The sequence below is a fragment of the Formica exsecta genome, unplaced genomic scaffold, assembly GCF_003651465.1.
Source record: "Formica exsecta isolate Colony F162 unplaced genomic scaffold, ASM365146v1 scaffold122, whole genome shotgun sequence".
NCBI classification, from domain to species: domain Eukaryota; kingdom Metazoa; phylum Arthropoda; class Insecta; order Hymenoptera; family Formicidae; genus Formica; species Formica exsecta.
The window spans coordinates 1,595,147-1,612,120 of record NW_021848556.1 but is presented as its reverse complement, the minus strand read 5'-3'; the positions used below and the strand labels follow the sequence as shown (position 1 = coordinate 1,612,120).

Below are 16,974 nucleotides of genomic sequence, written 5' to 3'. Positions count from 1 at the left end.
TATTACTTGAAAATTGTTTTATTATTATTTATTGTTTCAATAAAATAATACAATATAGTTATAGCAAATAATAAAACAATAATTTATAATTGTATTTATACAAGTTCTGTTCCATAGTTTTTCACCCACGATAAATAATATTCTAATTTTTTTAAATATAAAAGTATATTTTTTTTCGAGAGATTAATTTCGCCGTCACGTCTATGTGGAAATCTTTTTGTAAATTCTTGATTGCCCTTTACATTTATATGCATCGAAATTTCTTTCTTGGCTGCTGTCAGTAATCTATGAAGTTCTGAGAGCGCCGCGGATATATAAAGAGTTTTCATTTCAGAACCTGGTCCCTGCAAAATTGAAGTGCCCGCTTCCCTTAGCGCCGCTAAACATTCTTCATTTTGAGGCAACCAGTCAACCTAAGCATTTATTAATAGCATATTATTATATGAACTAATGCAATGTACATAAATTACTCACACTTTTGATGTTTCCTATGACAGATTCAATCGCCGAGTCTACATCTTTGAAGACTTCATTGTTTCTTATATTCGCACATATAGTCAAAAAGACATTTGCAGCATCTTCGGCGCAACTTAGATAATCTCCAATATAATAGAGAGCTGTATACGCATAAGCGTATATCACATTTGTCACATTGAAATATACACAAGGGGATGCTTTCTGAATACAAGTAATCCATTTAATTAAATTTGACTATTCTGACTATGCAAACTTATTGATACCAATGAATTTTACCTGCAATTCATTAAATAATGGTACATCTATTAAAATAGGATATTTTAAATCGTTGTAAGCATTCATAGTATCCTCTTCAATGGGTTGAATTAATTTTCTTTCAACATGATGAGTCCACCACGGTATCCATTTTGGCAGCAATTTTTCTGCTTCTCCGTTCTTTAATAATGCTTCAAATTCTTGCTTTTCTGCATCTGATAAGGCTGACCAAAGTTCATTCGGATCTTCAAAATTAACATTCTGCAATCTGCTTTCTAAATCGAGAAGCTGAAACATATATTTGAGAATAAAAATTTATTAGATTCTGAAATAAATCATTCAAATTATTAGTTTCATTTACCTCTTGCTCATCATCTGAATCTAGACAGTCCTTGTCATCAATACTGCTCTCATCAAAATCTTTTAAAATATCATCTTCTACATCTGCTTCATGTACTCTTTTGAGGATTTCTATCATTTTTTGTCTAGCATCTGGATCATTCTCCTGAGATTTTAATTCATCCTCGATACATTGTCTGTAAAAACTCTCGGAGCAATCGGTGTGTGCGTCTGATTTGTAACACTCAGTCCCACAATAGCCTATGCCACATCGCGGACAGGTATACAAACGTGTGCGTTTGTCACATCTAATATTAAAAAAGTACATAATGAAAATTCAAAAACAATATCAGATTTATAATATAATCGGTCTTTGCAAAGCTATTTAATTTTAGCGCAACTTCGCAATTATTTCGCAAATACCTTTTTTACAAATTACATTGTAGTCAAATATTTGTACCAAAGAATTTCACTTACAATTCACAGATATTAGCAGCTGAACTCGGACCAGGAGATTCCATCATTTTAAATCTTTCTATTAGGATTTTATTATTCCAGTAAACGAGTAAACAGTAATGTTTTGATGTTTTGATTACTGTGTTGTATCGTTGTATCAACGAAGTCTCTACTTTACCGATGCATTGTGTGCAGCTTAACAAAGCATCTTTTTATCACACAGCAAGATGTCGCGCCTTTTTCTGTCAATTATCCCGCGTTTTTTATCGAGTATATGTGCAAAATTACTTGAAATTTAGAAAAAATATGATGATAAATGTTTTCTTTTGTATTTTGGACTTCAACAATTATGGATATTATATATTATTGCGCATAAAACGCAATCATGTCGCATTCCGTGCACAAGAGTTATTAGCATAATCTTCGCGATCATTTAATGTAATTTTCCTCTTTTTCCTTGTCATATAAATTATGATTTGTACAATGTACATAAAATACTACGCAAATATCTACACATGATAAGAACGCTGCGTTATCTTGAATACATGTCGACTTAGCAGTAACCTGATCATCTATTGACAGTCAGCTGATCCACGTGCGCGTTTTCATTGGCGCTTTCGAGCGAGCTGCAACAAAAGTAAACGGAAAGCAACGCGATGAATCATTCAGAACCCAACAGTCGTCAACAGTCGTCGGTTTTCCATTCAGAGCTTTGTTTCGAGATAATCTTCTTTTCTCTTTCTTTTGCAATATTGTACATATTGCAAAAAAAAATACTTGCGCTGATAAAAGATATTTTCTTTTATTGCCGGTATCAATTGTGTTGTACGTCAAATTCCGTGAACGATAATTAACGCAGTTATAATATCGTAATCTTCTAATCTAAATCGTCTCGTTAACGAGGCCGCAGACTTGTTTATCGCGAAAGACGGGAAGTTGCAAATACCAGGTGCATACACATTATACGTATAAATTATCTTTTATCCGCGGCTACGTATATATATCTCGTGACATAACTCGTCACGAATCGCGACGACCGTGTGATACGATCGTGCCGGTAATAATAATTATAGCTTTCGAGGTGTGCGTGCTACATCGGGAAATTCGATCGACGTTCGGAGAATTCAGCTTTCTCGCATATCCTCTTCTGAGCCGTGTCAGCGGTTTCAATAGGCTCCCGATAGCGTATCCGATAATATCGAGGAACAACCTAAAAGCTTTCGACATGGGGATGGGCGTCGAACACAAGGTATTTACTATGATACTCCTTTATATACTGCATTTCTTTATAACTCTTTATCTTTCCGAAACTGGAAGTTCACGTAAACTTTCGATATCAACATGATAACATTGGAATTTAATTGCTTTGCGACACAAGAAAATGCTTGTGGCCTTGCCTTTGCTATATTTAACCTGTACTCGATATCCCTGACATATATCATTATTTATATATTATTTATATGTGGTTTGTGTACATTGTGTGTATACACGCGATTGCTAATCGAAGCTAATCAGAGCGAGCTAGATGAATTTTGTCTTATCAATTTTCGCTTATCTATCTGGTATGTTGCACAATATTATGTCGAAAATGTTCATTAATTTATTTTTGTGCACAATATTTCTATTTTCGTTATACACATGCGCCGTAATTATGTTTGAATATCGAATAAGTAGAATCTGTTTTTATACCCATTTATAAACTACGATCGCAAATTCTTGGTAAACAGAATGACGCATAAGTCACGATAAACGTACGCTAAAAGAAATTAACTTATCAGCAAAAAATGCGCAATATATTCACATATAAATTAAGCGCAATATCCACAATTGCATTTTGTATACTCTTATATATTTAATAAAATATTTTAATTTTAATTTCATTTTTTCCTTTTACTTCCTTTCCTTCTAATCCTTGAATTGTAAACTAATTGTAGTAAAATAATTGTAAACATTAGGTTTTCATATCCAAAAATACAAAGTACAATTTGTCGAATACCATTTGAGATCCACTGGTCGGTAATGTGACGTCAGTAATATCGTGACGCATGCGGTTTTTTTCTATAAACAGTAGATGATTTCGATATTATGTATACATGATTTTTGGCATAATGTTTAATCGCTGTTTTTCGTTCCATTTATAATTATCATGAATCCGCGAGCTCATCTTTAGCTGAAATAATTTTGAAAATCATATTGCATCTCTTACTCTTTGTTTGGTTATTTTTGCCGCATTCCGTCATATCATATCAGAAGAATGATTGAAATGATTTATCAATAGCTGGTGAGAGAAAATTATATTTTAACTGTCTCAAGAAAGAAAAGATATAATTAAGTACTATATCCCAGAATTATTCCAAATTATATTTTTTATGATAGATGTCGGACAAGAATCCCGAAATGAGGGAAACTGCCGCGAGAATATGTCGAGATTACTTGCATGGTGTTTGGAAGCACGTTACTGCGCAGAATATTATTCTAAAACGTATCAGGTTTGTATGTGTAAGATTTTTATGTGTAAAATACACTACAATTTATATAATTCGATTATAGATAAATTAATTTATATATAGCAATGAGATAAAATGACAAAGCTTCTATACTATTACTTTCAGTGGTGGTCTTAGTAACTGGTTGTACAATATCCAACTCCCCGAAGGAGCGGTCCCAATTAGGGGGGAACCTCGTCAAGTTTTGCTACGTCTATATGGGCAAGTACATGGAGAGAGAGCCTTGGAGGGACTTATTACAGAATCTGTCATCTTCACTTTACTCTCTGAGAGGAGGCTTGGTCCCAAATTGCATGGAGTATTTCCTGGTGGTCGTATAGAGGAGTATATACCCGCCCGACCTTTACTCACAAAAGAACTGACAGATTCCACTTTGAGTTCGCTGATCGCAGAGAAAATGGGACAAATACATACAATGCAGATACCAATTAGCAAAGAACCTAAATGGATATGGGAAACAATGAATAACTGGCTTAATACAGCGACAGATATTCTCGAAAATAATGAAGATATTGATATTCAGCATTTAGAGAATATTAGTGCAATAAAATACATAAATTTAGAACACGAAATTAATTGGCTCAAGTAAGTAGAAAGAGCTTAGGGCTTATCAAGAAAACATTATGTGTACTAAGATTAAAATTTACAAATCTATTTGTCAGGGCACTTGTGATGCAGCAAAAATATCCAGTTACATTCTGCCATAATGATATGCAAGAAGGCAATATACTTCTACGTCAAAATACGCGAAAGCCGGAATTAGTACTCATTGACTTCGAATACTGTTCCTACAACTATCGAGGATTTGATATCGCTAATCATTTTGCTGAATGGCAATACGACTACACAACGCCGGAATATCCCTTCTTTCACGAACGTCCATCTGCTGGTCCTACAAAAGAACAAAAGGTAAGTTTGAAATGAGAAAAGAATTGGGCGATGATCTAATCTAGGTAAGATATTCTGATTATCTGTTCAATATGCTTCATTCAGCATTATCATATCATGAATTCTTTTATAAAGATTAAACCATTGAGAATATATTATAATGCTCGCAAATAAAAGATTGGTATATCTATTACAATGGTATAAAATTACATTCATAAGGGAAATTTTGTACAAGAAAAAATTCGTAAAGCTTTGCACGATAATAACTTAATACCGAAATAGATAATCTTCAATAATCCAGGAAAAAATTAATTTATTATTCTTTTATTTTTTCTTCATATTTACCAAACATTTATTTAAATTTATTTTAATTACAAGAAATACAAATTTGATTAAGAAAATAGTATTCATTTTATGTATCATAGAAATGTAATGGGTAAATTATTGTCAGAACTTTGTAATTTAATGCTTACACGATATAGTCTCTTCGGCTGCAAAAATTACATATTATTCGGTACTGTGTCAGGACACACAGTAGATAGGGTGTCGGCTTGGCGTGTGCTGCGTGTGTATATATTAGTTTCGCAGGACCGCAGTCCGTCAAGACAATGCTGATGCCTGCAATCAGAGAAAAAAATGGCCAGCAATCTGAATGACAATGTCTGCGCGATGGATCCCGACTTGTGGGTGCTCTACATTTGTGGAACCAGGGTATCACCATCTTGGCAACACCAATCCGCTCGTCTACATTTTATAGTACCTGTACACTCTCCTCACTCTAATCAATTCATAATCTGCGTACCCTTATACGAATGTACTGTTTCGGCAGTGGTAAAAGTGCATTAATCTAGCATTGGAGCACTTTGACCGATGCGATTCTGTACGCATAATTAATACTTGCCAAATTAATAGCTGATTTTGCGAAAACGGTTCATATTATAAATGTGTCGATTTATCAAAATATTATTGGGGATTTATAATCGCGCATGCATTATAAGTAAATAGGAAATATTTGTCTTAATTACACACAAATATGGATAGGTATGAATAATTTAATAATAAAAATAAATATAATATATATTAAATAATGATAATCTTTTTTTAGATTTATATAAAAATTTACAAAATAAAAAAAACTTCGTGTAGACTTTCATATTTCTTTTTTTAATATACATTTCATATTGCGTTAAATCACATATCATAAATTAGTTCTTTTGTATCTTCTTCTTCAGATGTCTGTTATTTATATTATTTCATTTGTTGGTAATATTCAAATTCTGTCCATGTATGTCCAGTTCGTTCATATTGCTATAACAATGTTTTGTGTATTTCATTATATATTATATTGTATAAACTACTTTTTTTGAGACAATCATTATTGAATATTTTTGATGTACAAACAAGTCTATTATAAAAAAATTATTTTAGCAATTATTAAACAAATTGAAAAGTACAAGAATAGGGTAATTCTTTGTCTCTTCCTTAATACATGGTTTTATAAATTAGCTTTTCTCGACAGCTCAACTTCATAAGAGCCTACCTGAAAACATTGGGGAAAGATGGATCTGTGGAGGAGCAACATGTCATGATGGAAGTGAGGATATTCTCGTTAGCTAGTCATCTATTCTGGGGTCTTTGGAGCATTGTAAATGCCAAAATTTCACAGATTCCATTCGGATATTGGGTGTGTATAGATGTAAAAAAATTTTGATGCATACTTTAAATATATTAAAAATAAAAAAATTATATATATAAGAATATTTAGGCATATATTTTATATTATCGTTCTCCTATCTCGTTTTTCGGACTACTTTCAATTAAATAATAGATCTATTTAAATATATAAACATGGAATTGCATGTTTCAGGATTATGCTGCCTCCAGATTGAAGAATTATATGTATCTGAAAGAGAAGATTCTTGCCTCTGATCCACCAGCTTTGGATGGCAACTTGAAAAGAAAATCCAGAGATATAGATTGAAAGAACAAGATTGAGAAGAAAGAAGATACATTTACAATCTATTTATAACACTTTGCTACATAAGTAGGTAGCTTTATTCGCTTTGTCAAATCCAACTAATGGCATTGATACAACCTTGGCGAGCAATGAGTAACTCTTTTAACAGAGTATTCGAAATCGCGAAATAATGTACTCTGCTGTTTCGCAAATATATAAGTGCATTGTTTGAAGAATACACGACATGAACAAACGGAGCAGATCAAGAGTAAACGGAAAGTCAACCATGTGATATAGAATAAGCATGTACTTAAACGTTTCGTTTAATATTCTTAAGCATTTGTCAAATCTTAATGCGCTTCTATCAAAATTAAGAAGCAAAGTACTTAAATGTACTTCATCATTTTTATTTGCAATATTCTTTTAGATAAATGAGAAAATACTATTTTTTTTTATAAGGAACGAAAGTTAAAAACGACAAGGCTGAGTGTACAAAAATGTGGTCAAATTGTGAGAGTCGTTTGTCATTTATAAATGTATTTAAAAAAAAAAATTTTTATATATTTATTGTAAGATTATATCTCCCAAACTGTTTTTTTGTTAATCATATTGTATTTGTCATATTGTGTTCGTTTGGATCTATGTGCTTGATTGTTTACTTGTAATAATAACGTATAAATTATACTTGTAAATAGAGTTAGAGAAATATCCGCCATTTGTACTTGAAATTATATAACTTGTGTATTATAATTAAGTATAAGTACTTAATATTGTATAGAGAAAGATATATAGCATTTAACATTCACAATTACTGACATTTATCAATATAAAATGCACCAAGAACTGGAAAAATGTATTTTCACGAATTTTTAAATAAAATGATTACTTTTTTGTTTCTATTGTGAGTTTTTCTTATATCTTTAATTTGCTTATAAAATAATATTTCTTATAAATATTACAATATGTTTCTTGCCTTTTTGCATAGAAGGAAAAAAAATTACATTACACAGAGGACTTTGCGTATAAATGCAAATATACGAAATAATTTTTCATATTTATTGATGTTAGGAAACTGATTTTATAATCGTAAGTGCGTGAATCTCAACGTTCCACTGTAATATAACAGATTAATAATAAGATGATCCACGCAACAAATCTTTCTCAAAGAGTAAGAATTTCAGAGGCCCTAGACTCCAAAAGTTTCTCCATCGAACTAACATCTTTGCACCATCCATCGAGACGTTGTACCATCCCGGCAATTTGGCTGCGATCTAGAACGCGCGGCTGCACCCAAGTCATGTTGACGGTACCTGCTACCTGATCTATGGCACCTCGAACGAGACCCTGAGCGAGAGCTTTCATCACTAACAATTCCACTTCACCGAGAGGCAGACGCGTCTCCTGAGAGATCTCCGCAAATGTCAGCTGTCTGTGCAAACATTAACATGGAATGTTCATTTAAAAAGGAATTAAATAAATATTTCATTTAATGCTCGAAGCTTTGAAGCTTTTATAGCATTGCATACATCAAAGATGTTAATGAATTATACGCACCGATTGTTGGCTTGCCGTTTGAAAGTCATTTCCATGAGGCACAGCAGGGAGATCTTTTGTCTCAATTTTAATTCCTGCGCAGCTAGATCAGCCACTTTACTCCATTGCGGCTTCAATCTCTCCAACGCGACGATATCACCAGCATTGAAGGCTTGCAACAAATCAACGAGCCAATTGTTAGGTGTGCCCTTTAACGATTCTAGGACTGGATGTGCCAGCAGTTCCCCAAGATTATAAACCCCTTCGCCTAAGAGTGCTGCTAGACCAAGAAAGAAGGCGTGTTGTTCTTGCTCTTGCCTGCTCAAGCTGCTCAGTTCAATGCAACCTAGATATCTTAATAATAAAAAAGATATTAAGTAAGCATGATTTAGTTAATTATAATTGATCATAGAAAAATTGTACAATTCACAATAAGCTAATATAAATTATACATAAGTATACCTTAATGCTGTACGATAATACTCTGCATGTTTGCCTTGTAATCTATATAGCCGGCTGGCTAAAAGGTAAAAACGTCCATGAACTGTTGTAACACCATCGGCATTATCTAGCATAGCTTCTACGTCTTCTATAATCTTTTTTGCTTGCTCTTGATTATTCAATTTATCCAATAAAATCTGTCCTTTGAGAACCTTACAGAGGGCAATAGCTTCATTGTTACTCTGGACTTTAGTTTCAGTTTTCTCTAAGAATTTAATTGCCTCTTGTTTGTCTTGAAATTGTTGTATCACATGTGCCAATATTTCCACCAATGACAATGGATTTATTCTTCACAAAAATAATTGAAAAAAATTTTAATAGCAAATAAGAATAAAGAGAATGCAAAATAACATAGCAAAGTATAAGGAAAAATGATGTATACCATGCAAAATCATAGTTATTTTAAATTCGAAATATAGATATGATCAAAAATACTCACTTGTTTTCAAAGGTCGATAGGAAGTTAACATACAGTTGCACGAGATTATCTCCCTGCTGGAGCGTCGGATTTTTCACAAACGTCTCCAATTTCAGCGTCAGCTGATGCCAAAGCCTGCAAGTCACCGAGACCGATATGTCCATCTATTATTTTTTCCGTCATAAAATCTCATTATACGAAATAATATATATTCGTTTTACCTTTTACTATACAGCTCCTCGAGCTGAGACCATTCTCCGGCCAATTCCTTGTCGGAAACATTTTGTTTCTGACTGAGAAAAGTGTTCACATCTTTCACCGCCACGGATACCGCCATGTCTGATGACATGAGTGAGCGAGACCGCGAGACGGAATAATCGCGATACGTTTATGGTTGCGCACTCGATTTTCCAAGTGTGTTCTTTTTAGCTGCGCTTCATTATACAATTTGAACTCTAGATGAAATTATGGCGATATCGCATTATTGCCAACGAGACGCCTCTGCGTCCATAAAATGTCAGTAGTCACACTTCTTATTGGATAGTAGGAAGCAACGGACGCAAAGATTTCTTTGTTCTGATTGGGCAATCAGATACAAATAAAATAAAAATAAAATATTTATAAAAATAGTAATAGTAATATTATTTTTTTACAAAGTGTGTCGGTAATAAAAATCTATAATACAGAGCAATGTATTATATCAATATTATATAAATTTCTAATATAAAAACGTGTACGTTTTTATAAAGATTATGCGATATATTGTAATTGCAAAAAATGCATTTATCTATTTAGAAAAATGCAAACCGTTATGCATTTTTGTTGGATTACAAATTATATTTAACAAGTGAGAGATATAATGAAAATTGCATTTTGATGCTATTTTCATCAAATCCGCTGAATTTTAAGAAAGCTTGCTGCAAAATTAATATAATTAAACATCATAATCATTAATAAGAGATACAACATAAGATATCGGAATTTATTTTTGACACATTATATCAGCGAAAGTATATAATCACACTAATATTTAAATAAAACATAACATATTTACAATTTTATATGATGCAGAGCAATCTGAAATTTGTGTCGAAACTATGAGTGAACATTTTACCGTGCACGGACGATTATATTTAATAACGGTGACTGTTCCATCTTACAATTATTTTCTTAGTAACTAATATATAACATCGGTTTAATATTCTTCTAATATATTTTACATTATATATAATGCACATTTGATTCATTATGTATATCTACAACTTTACACTAATGTAATTGTAATATGGAGACCTAAATATCTGAAAAGATATAATTTTAATATTTCTTATGAAATGGGGGACTCTGAAAACAAAACAGTTGATGATTATGTTGATAATTTTTTCTTGTTTCTTATAATAATCCTACCAGCGTTAAATCCAACGAATAGTTTTATTCCTTATAACAGCTACTCGTTAAATTTCTATGAAAATGATAAACATCATGATATCTCTATGCTTTCTTTGACAAAATTGGCCTTTAATTGGCATATTATGTTCATTATGAAGACACAAATTTACGACGGAGAGAGGGCAGCAACTCCAGGTAATACTTTACCCTCCAAAAGTTCCAGACTCGCACCACCACCAGTGCTCACATGACTCACTTTATCTTCTGTTTTCCACTTGGCTGCGCACGTCGCCGTGTCTCCGCCTCCGATAATAGTGATCGTTCCTCGAGTTGTAGCTTCAACAACATTGTCCATCAAGCTCTTTGTACCTTTGCTGAAGTTCTCAAACTCAAACACTCCTGCTGGACCATTCCATACTATAACTTTTGCTCTCTTGATGGGTTCTATATCAAAACAATATAATTAGTGATATTTATATGTTAGACATTTGTATTATATTTATAATATTGGACATATATTTTATTTTCCAAAATATTATATATTGAATATATGAGTTGCTATAAATGATGTAAAAAACAGTCACCTGCAAACAAATCCCTCGATTTTGGGCCAATATCTAAACCCATCCATCCGTCGGGTATACCATTCTCTACATCTGCTGCTCCCACTGTTGCATTCTCTGCAAACTTATCGGCGGTCACAAAATCTACTGGCAAATGAATTTGGACATTGTTTTTTTTCGCTTTATCTAACAAATCATTTACAATTTTTGCACCTTCTTCATCAAACAGTGAATTTCCAATCTAAAATCACAAACATGTAAAAATTATAAATGTAGTTAGTTACAAATACCATTATATTACATATAATTCTTATTAAATGTTACATACTTTCATATCTTTGGACACTTTTAAGAATGTATAGGCCATACCACCTCCAATAATCATTTCGTTTACTTTATCTAGCAAATTGTTAATTAATTGAATTTTATCAGCAATCTTAGCTCCTCCAAGTATAGCCAAAAATGGTCTTTCTGGATTATCTAGAGCCTTTGCAAAGTATTCCAGTTCTTTTTTCAACAGAAAACCACTTGCTCTTATGTCAAATCCATCTCCCATCATGGAACTATGAGCACGATGAGCAGTTCCAAAGGCATCATTTATATATACATCTCCTAGTTTTCTTAAAGATGCTCTAAATTCTGTAACCTTATCTTTGTCAGCTTTAACCTACAATAAATCAGTTTATTACTCCAAAGCTCTATGTTTTTATTGGCATGTTCGAAAATTGTCGATTGGATGAAAGTAAAAGATTTAAATTTACAGAAAAAAATCTTCCATACCTTACTTCCATCGGGACCTACTCCTTTGCCTTCTTCTTCAATGTGAAATCTCAAGTTTTCTAACAAGATAATAGTACCAGGTGTTGGATTTGCGCAAGCAGCTTCTACCTCAGATCCAACACAGTCATTTAAAAACAAAATGTCTCTTCCTAATAGAGTCTTCAATTCCTCGGCCACAGGTTTCAATGTATACTTTTCGTCCCTCTTCCCATCAGGTCGTCCTAAATGGGACATTAAAACGATCGACTTGGCTTTCTTCTCGATGGCATATTTCACAGTATCTAATGCAGCAACGATTCTCTGATTGTTCGTTATCTTTCCTTCTTTTAACGGTACATTGAAGTCGACTCTGGAAAATCATTATATTGCTATGAATATTACTTTCAACTTTTTCCCACTTTTTTTTCTTAATTTTTTCTCATGGAAAATACATACCGTATAAGCACCCTTTTATCCGTCAATTCAATTTTATCAATGCTGAGCTTGTTGAGCGCCATAATGATGCTTCTCTTTGTAGTTCTACTTGCCGCAATATTTCTGAAGAGAAAGCGAATACTACTGGATACAACGAGACTCGTTAAATCTTTATTAATGGGACAAGTAACGTCACGTAGTTGACTCCTGTTGGATAAATCTAACCGCGGGGAAGAGTTGAAATCGCGACGTATCGATGTTCCAAAGTCAAAGCAAGGTCGTCGAACGTGGCGACCCCCCGTAATTCTTCGCAATACACGATGTATTCGATCTAACCGAATCGAAATCATAACGTTGCGTAGAATTATTGCAAATTGAGTTAACTTGACATACACATGTTCTGAAATTTCGTTATTACTTTAAACATTACTTGTATCATTCTCTTATTTTTGTATCAAAGAAAAAAATCAAATAAAATATTACGATATATCTCTATTACATATCGTTATGGAAGTTTTATAAACCATATTATATCACAAGCAAAGTTAACTAATTGTTAATTTGAATACGTTCTGCTTTCCAAAAATCCTTTTTTTTTTAATTTTACAAAAGAAACTCATGCATAGATTTTTTTTTAAATAACCGCGCATATCGAAATTAGCCAATCACGTATGATAAAAGCAAAAATATGATGGTTATAAAAAGAACAAACCTATAATCTCATGAAAATCGGTCTTTATTGCGCTAGAAAATTGGCGCGAAATAACGCCAATTTCTAAAGGTTATGTTTGTTATATTATATTAGTGATGATTAGTGATCATTTTTTCTAATGATTTAATCAGTAATCGTCGGTAACGAAGGACAAGTTCTGAAAAAGGTGAATTCGGTGATATGTTGGAGTGATCATTACACGAGTGATTAAAAAAGGTTCAGAAAAATTCGACAGGATGGAAATCAACAACTTACATCGAAAAGATAAAATTGACAATGACGGTATTTATATTTAAGTATATCTTCCTATATTTAGAATATTAATAGTATTCTGTTTACAAGATAATTTACAGATTTAATAAAAATTAAACTTGTACATTTTTATTTGAGACAATTCAAAAATACTAAACTATATATCATGTCTATCACATAGGCTTCATATAGATATATATTTTAACAATGTTTTTATATTAAAATAAAAATGTACAAATGACGTGTATACTTGCTTGCTGTTCTAGCAAAAGATAGCTGTACAAATCTGAAAAAATCGATCCCACTTGTAAATGAGCTATTCCACATACATTGTAAAGTTGGGGACGGCACATTTAGCTCTGTCTTTTTGGCTACTCTGAAGTCTTCTAATAGACATACAAAGTTTGCATTGAAACACTTAATTCCCACTTGTCATCCTGAAAGAATCGAACGTGAATTACAATGTTTGCAACAGATGGGGTATGCTAAGCAAATTTCAGTCTGAGAAAAGAAGTATTATATAGTTTCATATGAATTTACATTGACAGAAACAAATATAATTTATTTCAGAGGCAAAGATCATATTGTTGGCATAGATTTATGTTTAAGAAATCATGGTTCAGTAGTGTTTGTAATGCCATATATGAAGCATGATAAATTTTCAGTAAGTTTGTGATTTGCATTTAAGTTTGCAAAGTCTCGATTACATTAACAAGATTAAAAATATATTAATAATGATTATATATAATTAGGAATATGTCAAAGATATGACTGTAGAAGAAACAAAGGATTATATGAAAGCTCTATTAAGCGCTGTACGAAGAGTTCATCAGTTTAATATCATACATAGAGATGTGAAACCCAGTAATTTTCTCTACAGCCGTATCAATAGGAAGTAAATTTTAAATACCAGAATTTCTTTTCTATATTTTTAAAAAATTACAATTGTATATAATTTAATATTTCTGTTTTTTTCTTACAGATATTTATTGGTAGACTTTGGGCTTGCACAGCAATACACTGAATACAATGCAAAGAATTTGAAGACAAAAATAATAAATGAAGGAACAACTGAAATACAGAGCATGAAACGGAAGAGATCTGACGAAGTAAGTTTTATATGCAACATGTCAAATGCAATATATCTAAAAATAATCTAATGTTTCTTATTCCTTGTTGTTGTAATCTGTTTTAGAATAACTTAAGTTTTCAGCTTAATTCAAATATAGCAAAAAAGAATATAGATAACAAATGTAATTGTTTTGGGAAACCTAAAGTGTGCACATTATGTTTAACAAGACCACAACAAACAGCGCCTCGTGCAGGCACACCTGGGTTTCGTGCCCCTGAAGTTTTATTGAAACATCCATCACAAACTCCAGGTACTAAATAATAATGATATGATGGAGAACATAAAACGATTTTAAATTTGTAATGACTGAAAAAAGCACAAAATTCCAGCAATTGATATTTGGGCTTGTGGTGTGATGATGCTATGCATACTCAGCGGTACGCAAGTTTTTTTTCGTTCGCCCGATGACTGCACAGCTCTAGCGGAAATAACAACGATATTTGGATCTCGCAAAGTAGAACAATGTGCAGAAAAATTAGGTATGTTTTATCATGGTTATGATAAATAATTTATTTAAACTGTTCTTTTTCATTTAATTAATTTCTATTTTGTGGATTGTGTTTATTATTTATTTCTATTTTATTTGGCTTAGGTAAGAAAATTATTTTTAGTGAAAATTTACCAGGCATTGATATTATGTCTTTGTGCCTAAAGTTACGAAAAAGAAACAGAAGCATGATGCATGATAGAGAAAATAGTATATGCAAGGTATATTCTGTTTTTATACTTGAAACGATTTTTATTTAATGAAATTATATAATATTATAAAGTAAAAGAAGTATAATTGGACACAACGATAAAAATTTTGACTTTTGTATGTTAAAAGATATTTAAATCATCACAATTAGTAGAATAACCACTCATTAATAGTGGTTTAATCTCTTTCCATTTCAAAATTGTTTAAAATAATTGCTTTTGTAGTGAAAATAGAATGCTTGATTATATCTAGTTCTTACTTCTTTACTTCTGTAATGTATAATATTTATATCTTCTGACATTTACAAATTTTCCTAAAATTTTTTAAGGTGTTGCCAAATATTGAGTATCCCAAGGAAGCATACCAGCTTTTGACAAAACTTCTAGATCTAGATTATAAAACACGTATCACTGCTGAACAAGCATTATCCCATCCATTTCTGAGTTTGTGATATACTGGTATCTTTTATAAAGAATGTGTTTCTAAAGATACTTAAAATCAAGGAAAGGAGAGTGTGTTTCTTTCTATGTATAAGATACATATGTAAAGATCATATTTTAGCATCTATATGTATTTATCATCTCCTCAAAATAACTTTAGTTATATGTTTTTGTTAAAATTACTTTTTGAATTTCTTTAAATAAATTGTTAAAAATAAAGGATTTTCTTATGATTATATTTCAAAGTACAAATGGATTTTAATAAATATTAAACTATATAACTTGATATTTTATTATTATTAAGGTATTTAATTTATATATATATCGTCGTAGTAAGGCATTCCATACTCCAATTACAAATAATACAAAATAATCTCAACAATATTAGAATATATTCGAATAACAAGTGAAAAAAAGCGATTAGATTGCTTTATTTGATTATTTAAATGAAAGTAAAGCATAAGATAAAATCGTTTTCGTTTACTTATGTAGGATGAATGTATGAGTAAATATGATACAGGTTAGAAACTGTCTTGGTCTATTTATGAAGTACCTTTCAATTTTACTGTTGCGAATAAAACATCCAGATTCCGTATATCGTTCAGTAAGCACAATCCTCACGAATCGTGACTTTTGAGCTGTTTCTTATTAGAAATATTTGCGGCAACCATGACAAGAGGTTATTATTCTCCACGGGTGTGGTGACACGATCTAAAAACAATTGTAAACAATCGGAGGTTTATCACTAAAATTCGAACGCGTATAATTATTTTAAATGCTCATTTTTACATAATTCTAAATGAAAAATGTTAATTCTCGATATCTCGTATTACGTCTTTGCAAATGATTTTAAACGCTTTTGAATCCTCGCGCCAAATTGTTCGAGAACTGCTCGGCGGTTTTCGATAGATTTCGTGGCTTGACCAATCAGGATGAGGAATTCTTGGCGCCTTTCATCCCGATTGGTTCAAGATGCTACGCGCAAAATGCAACGGTTTCTTCTTTCTCTTTTCGCGCGCGAACGTTGTGTCGTACAGAAGCGGAGATTGCGGATTCTGATAATATCCGCATAGGTAAGCCGACAAAGAGATAATCGAGCTAAATAGATGTGATTATTCGCAATAGCATTATATTTTGAATAAACTGTGAGATTATTTTATAGTTTTACGGTATATTAAACGAGAATTTCAAGAATAAAAAGTCAAGCGAATTTTTCGGTTCAGATAGTCCGGCCATTATGGATGCTTTTTTTCTTAACGGTCTT

At 32.0% G+C, this 16,974-nt stretch overlaps 5 protein-coding genes and 1 long non-coding RNA gene across 10 annotated transcripts; 2 read left to right on the top strand and 4 right to left on the bottom strand.

Moving 5' to 3' along the window:
- Window positions 1–4: 4 nt before the first annotated feature.
- On the bottom strand, window positions 5–2,031 carry LOC115245593 (zinc finger HIT domain-containing protein 2). The gene is made up of 5 exons (XM_029823999.1): window positions 1,549–2,031; window positions 1,094–1,379; window positions 754–1,020; window positions 475–678; window positions 5–413 (listed from the first exon to the last, which is right to left on the bottom strand). Exons 1-5 carry the CDS (start codon window positions 1,593–1,595, stop codon window positions 96–98), a joined length of 1,122 nt encoding a protein of 373 aa, XP_029679859.1. The 5' UTR covers window positions 1,596–2,031; the 3' UTR covers window positions 5–95.
- A 148-nt stretch (window positions 2,032–2,179) lies between these two features.
- On the top strand, window positions 2,180–7,775 carry LOC115245592 (choline/ethanolamine kinase). 3 transcript variants are annotated; one of them, XM_029823997.1, is made up of 7 exons: window positions 2,180–2,476; window positions 2,601–2,776; window positions 3,904–4,016; window positions 4,140–4,619; window positions 4,697–4,943; window positions 6,442–6,606; window positions 6,790–7,775. In XM_029823997.1, exons 2-7 carry the CDS (start codon window positions 2,753–2,755, stop codon window positions 6,901–6,903), a joined length of 1,143 nt encoding a protein of 380 aa, XP_029679857.1. In that variant the 5' UTR covers window positions 2,180–2,476; window positions 2,601–2,752; the 3' UTR covers window positions 6,904–7,775. The 3 variants fall into 3 exon arrangements, with proteins under 3 accessions (XP_029679857.1, XP_029679856.1, XP_029679858.1); XM_029823996.1 differs by having other exon boundaries at window positions 2,180–2,776; XM_029823998.1 differs by lacking the exons at window positions 2,180–2,476; window positions 2,601–2,776 and adding an exon at window positions 3,495–3,808.
- Window positions 7,776–7,894: 119 nt separating this feature from the next.
- LOC115245591 (26S proteasome non-ATPase regulatory subunit 13) lies at window positions 7,895–9,714 on the bottom strand. Its single transcript, XM_029823995.1, has 5 exons — window positions 9,553–9,714; window positions 9,353–9,466; window positions 8,875–9,201; window positions 8,434–8,766; window positions 7,895–8,308 (listed from the first exon to the last, which is right to left on the bottom strand). Exons 1-5 carry the CDS (start codon window positions 9,678–9,680, stop codon window positions 8,041–8,043), a joined length of 1,170 nt encoding a protein of 389 aa, XP_029679855.1. The 5' UTR covers window positions 9,681–9,714; the 3' UTR covers window positions 7,895–8,040.
- A 585-nt stretch (window positions 9,715–10,299) lies between these two features.
- Window positions 10,300–12,802, bottom strand: LOC115245062 (phosphoglycerate kinase). The gene is made up of 5 exons (XM_029823155.1): window positions 12,499–12,802; window positions 12,064–12,412; window positions 11,612–11,950; window positions 11,305–11,524; window positions 10,300–11,164 (listed from the first exon to the last, which is right to left on the bottom strand). The coding sequence occupies exons 1-5, from the start codon at window positions 12,558–12,560 to the stop codon at window positions 10,887–10,889; spliced, it is 1,248 nt and encodes a 415-aa protein (XP_029679015.1). The 5' UTR covers window positions 12,561–12,802; the 3' UTR covers window positions 10,300–10,886.
- A 414-nt stretch (window positions 12,803–13,216) lies between these two features.
- Window positions 13,217–15,955, top strand: LOC115245067 (cell division cycle 7-related protein kinase-like). 3 transcript variants are annotated; one of them, XM_029823168.1, is made up of 9 exons: window positions 13,217–13,471; window positions 13,708–13,921; window positions 14,012–14,105; window positions 14,194–14,336; window positions 14,424–14,550; window positions 14,637–14,823; window positions 14,903–15,052; window positions 15,166–15,281; window positions 15,599–15,955. In XM_029823168.1, exons 1-9 carry the CDS (start codon window positions 13,426–13,428, stop codon window positions 15,719–15,721), a joined length of 1,200 nt encoding a protein of 399 aa, XP_029679028.1. In that variant the 5' UTR covers window positions 13,217–13,425; the 3' UTR covers window positions 15,722–15,955. The 3 variants fall into 3 exon arrangements, with proteins under 3 accessions (XP_029679028.1, XP_029679034.1, XP_029679043.1); XM_029823174.1 differs by having other exon boundaries at window positions 15,228–15,281; window positions 15,599–15,732; XM_029823183.1 differs by lacking the exon at window positions 15,166–15,281 and having other exon boundaries at window positions 13,218–13,471; window positions 15,599–15,752.
- Window positions 13,479–16,448, bottom strand: LOC115245087. The gene is made up of 2 exons (XR_003885484.1): window positions 16,264–16,448; window positions 13,479–13,878 (listed from the first exon to the last, which is right to left on the bottom strand). It is a non-coding gene; the product is annotated as an uncharacterized LOC115245087 (long non-coding RNA).
- Between the last annotated feature and the right edge of the window lie 526 nt (window positions 16,449–16,974).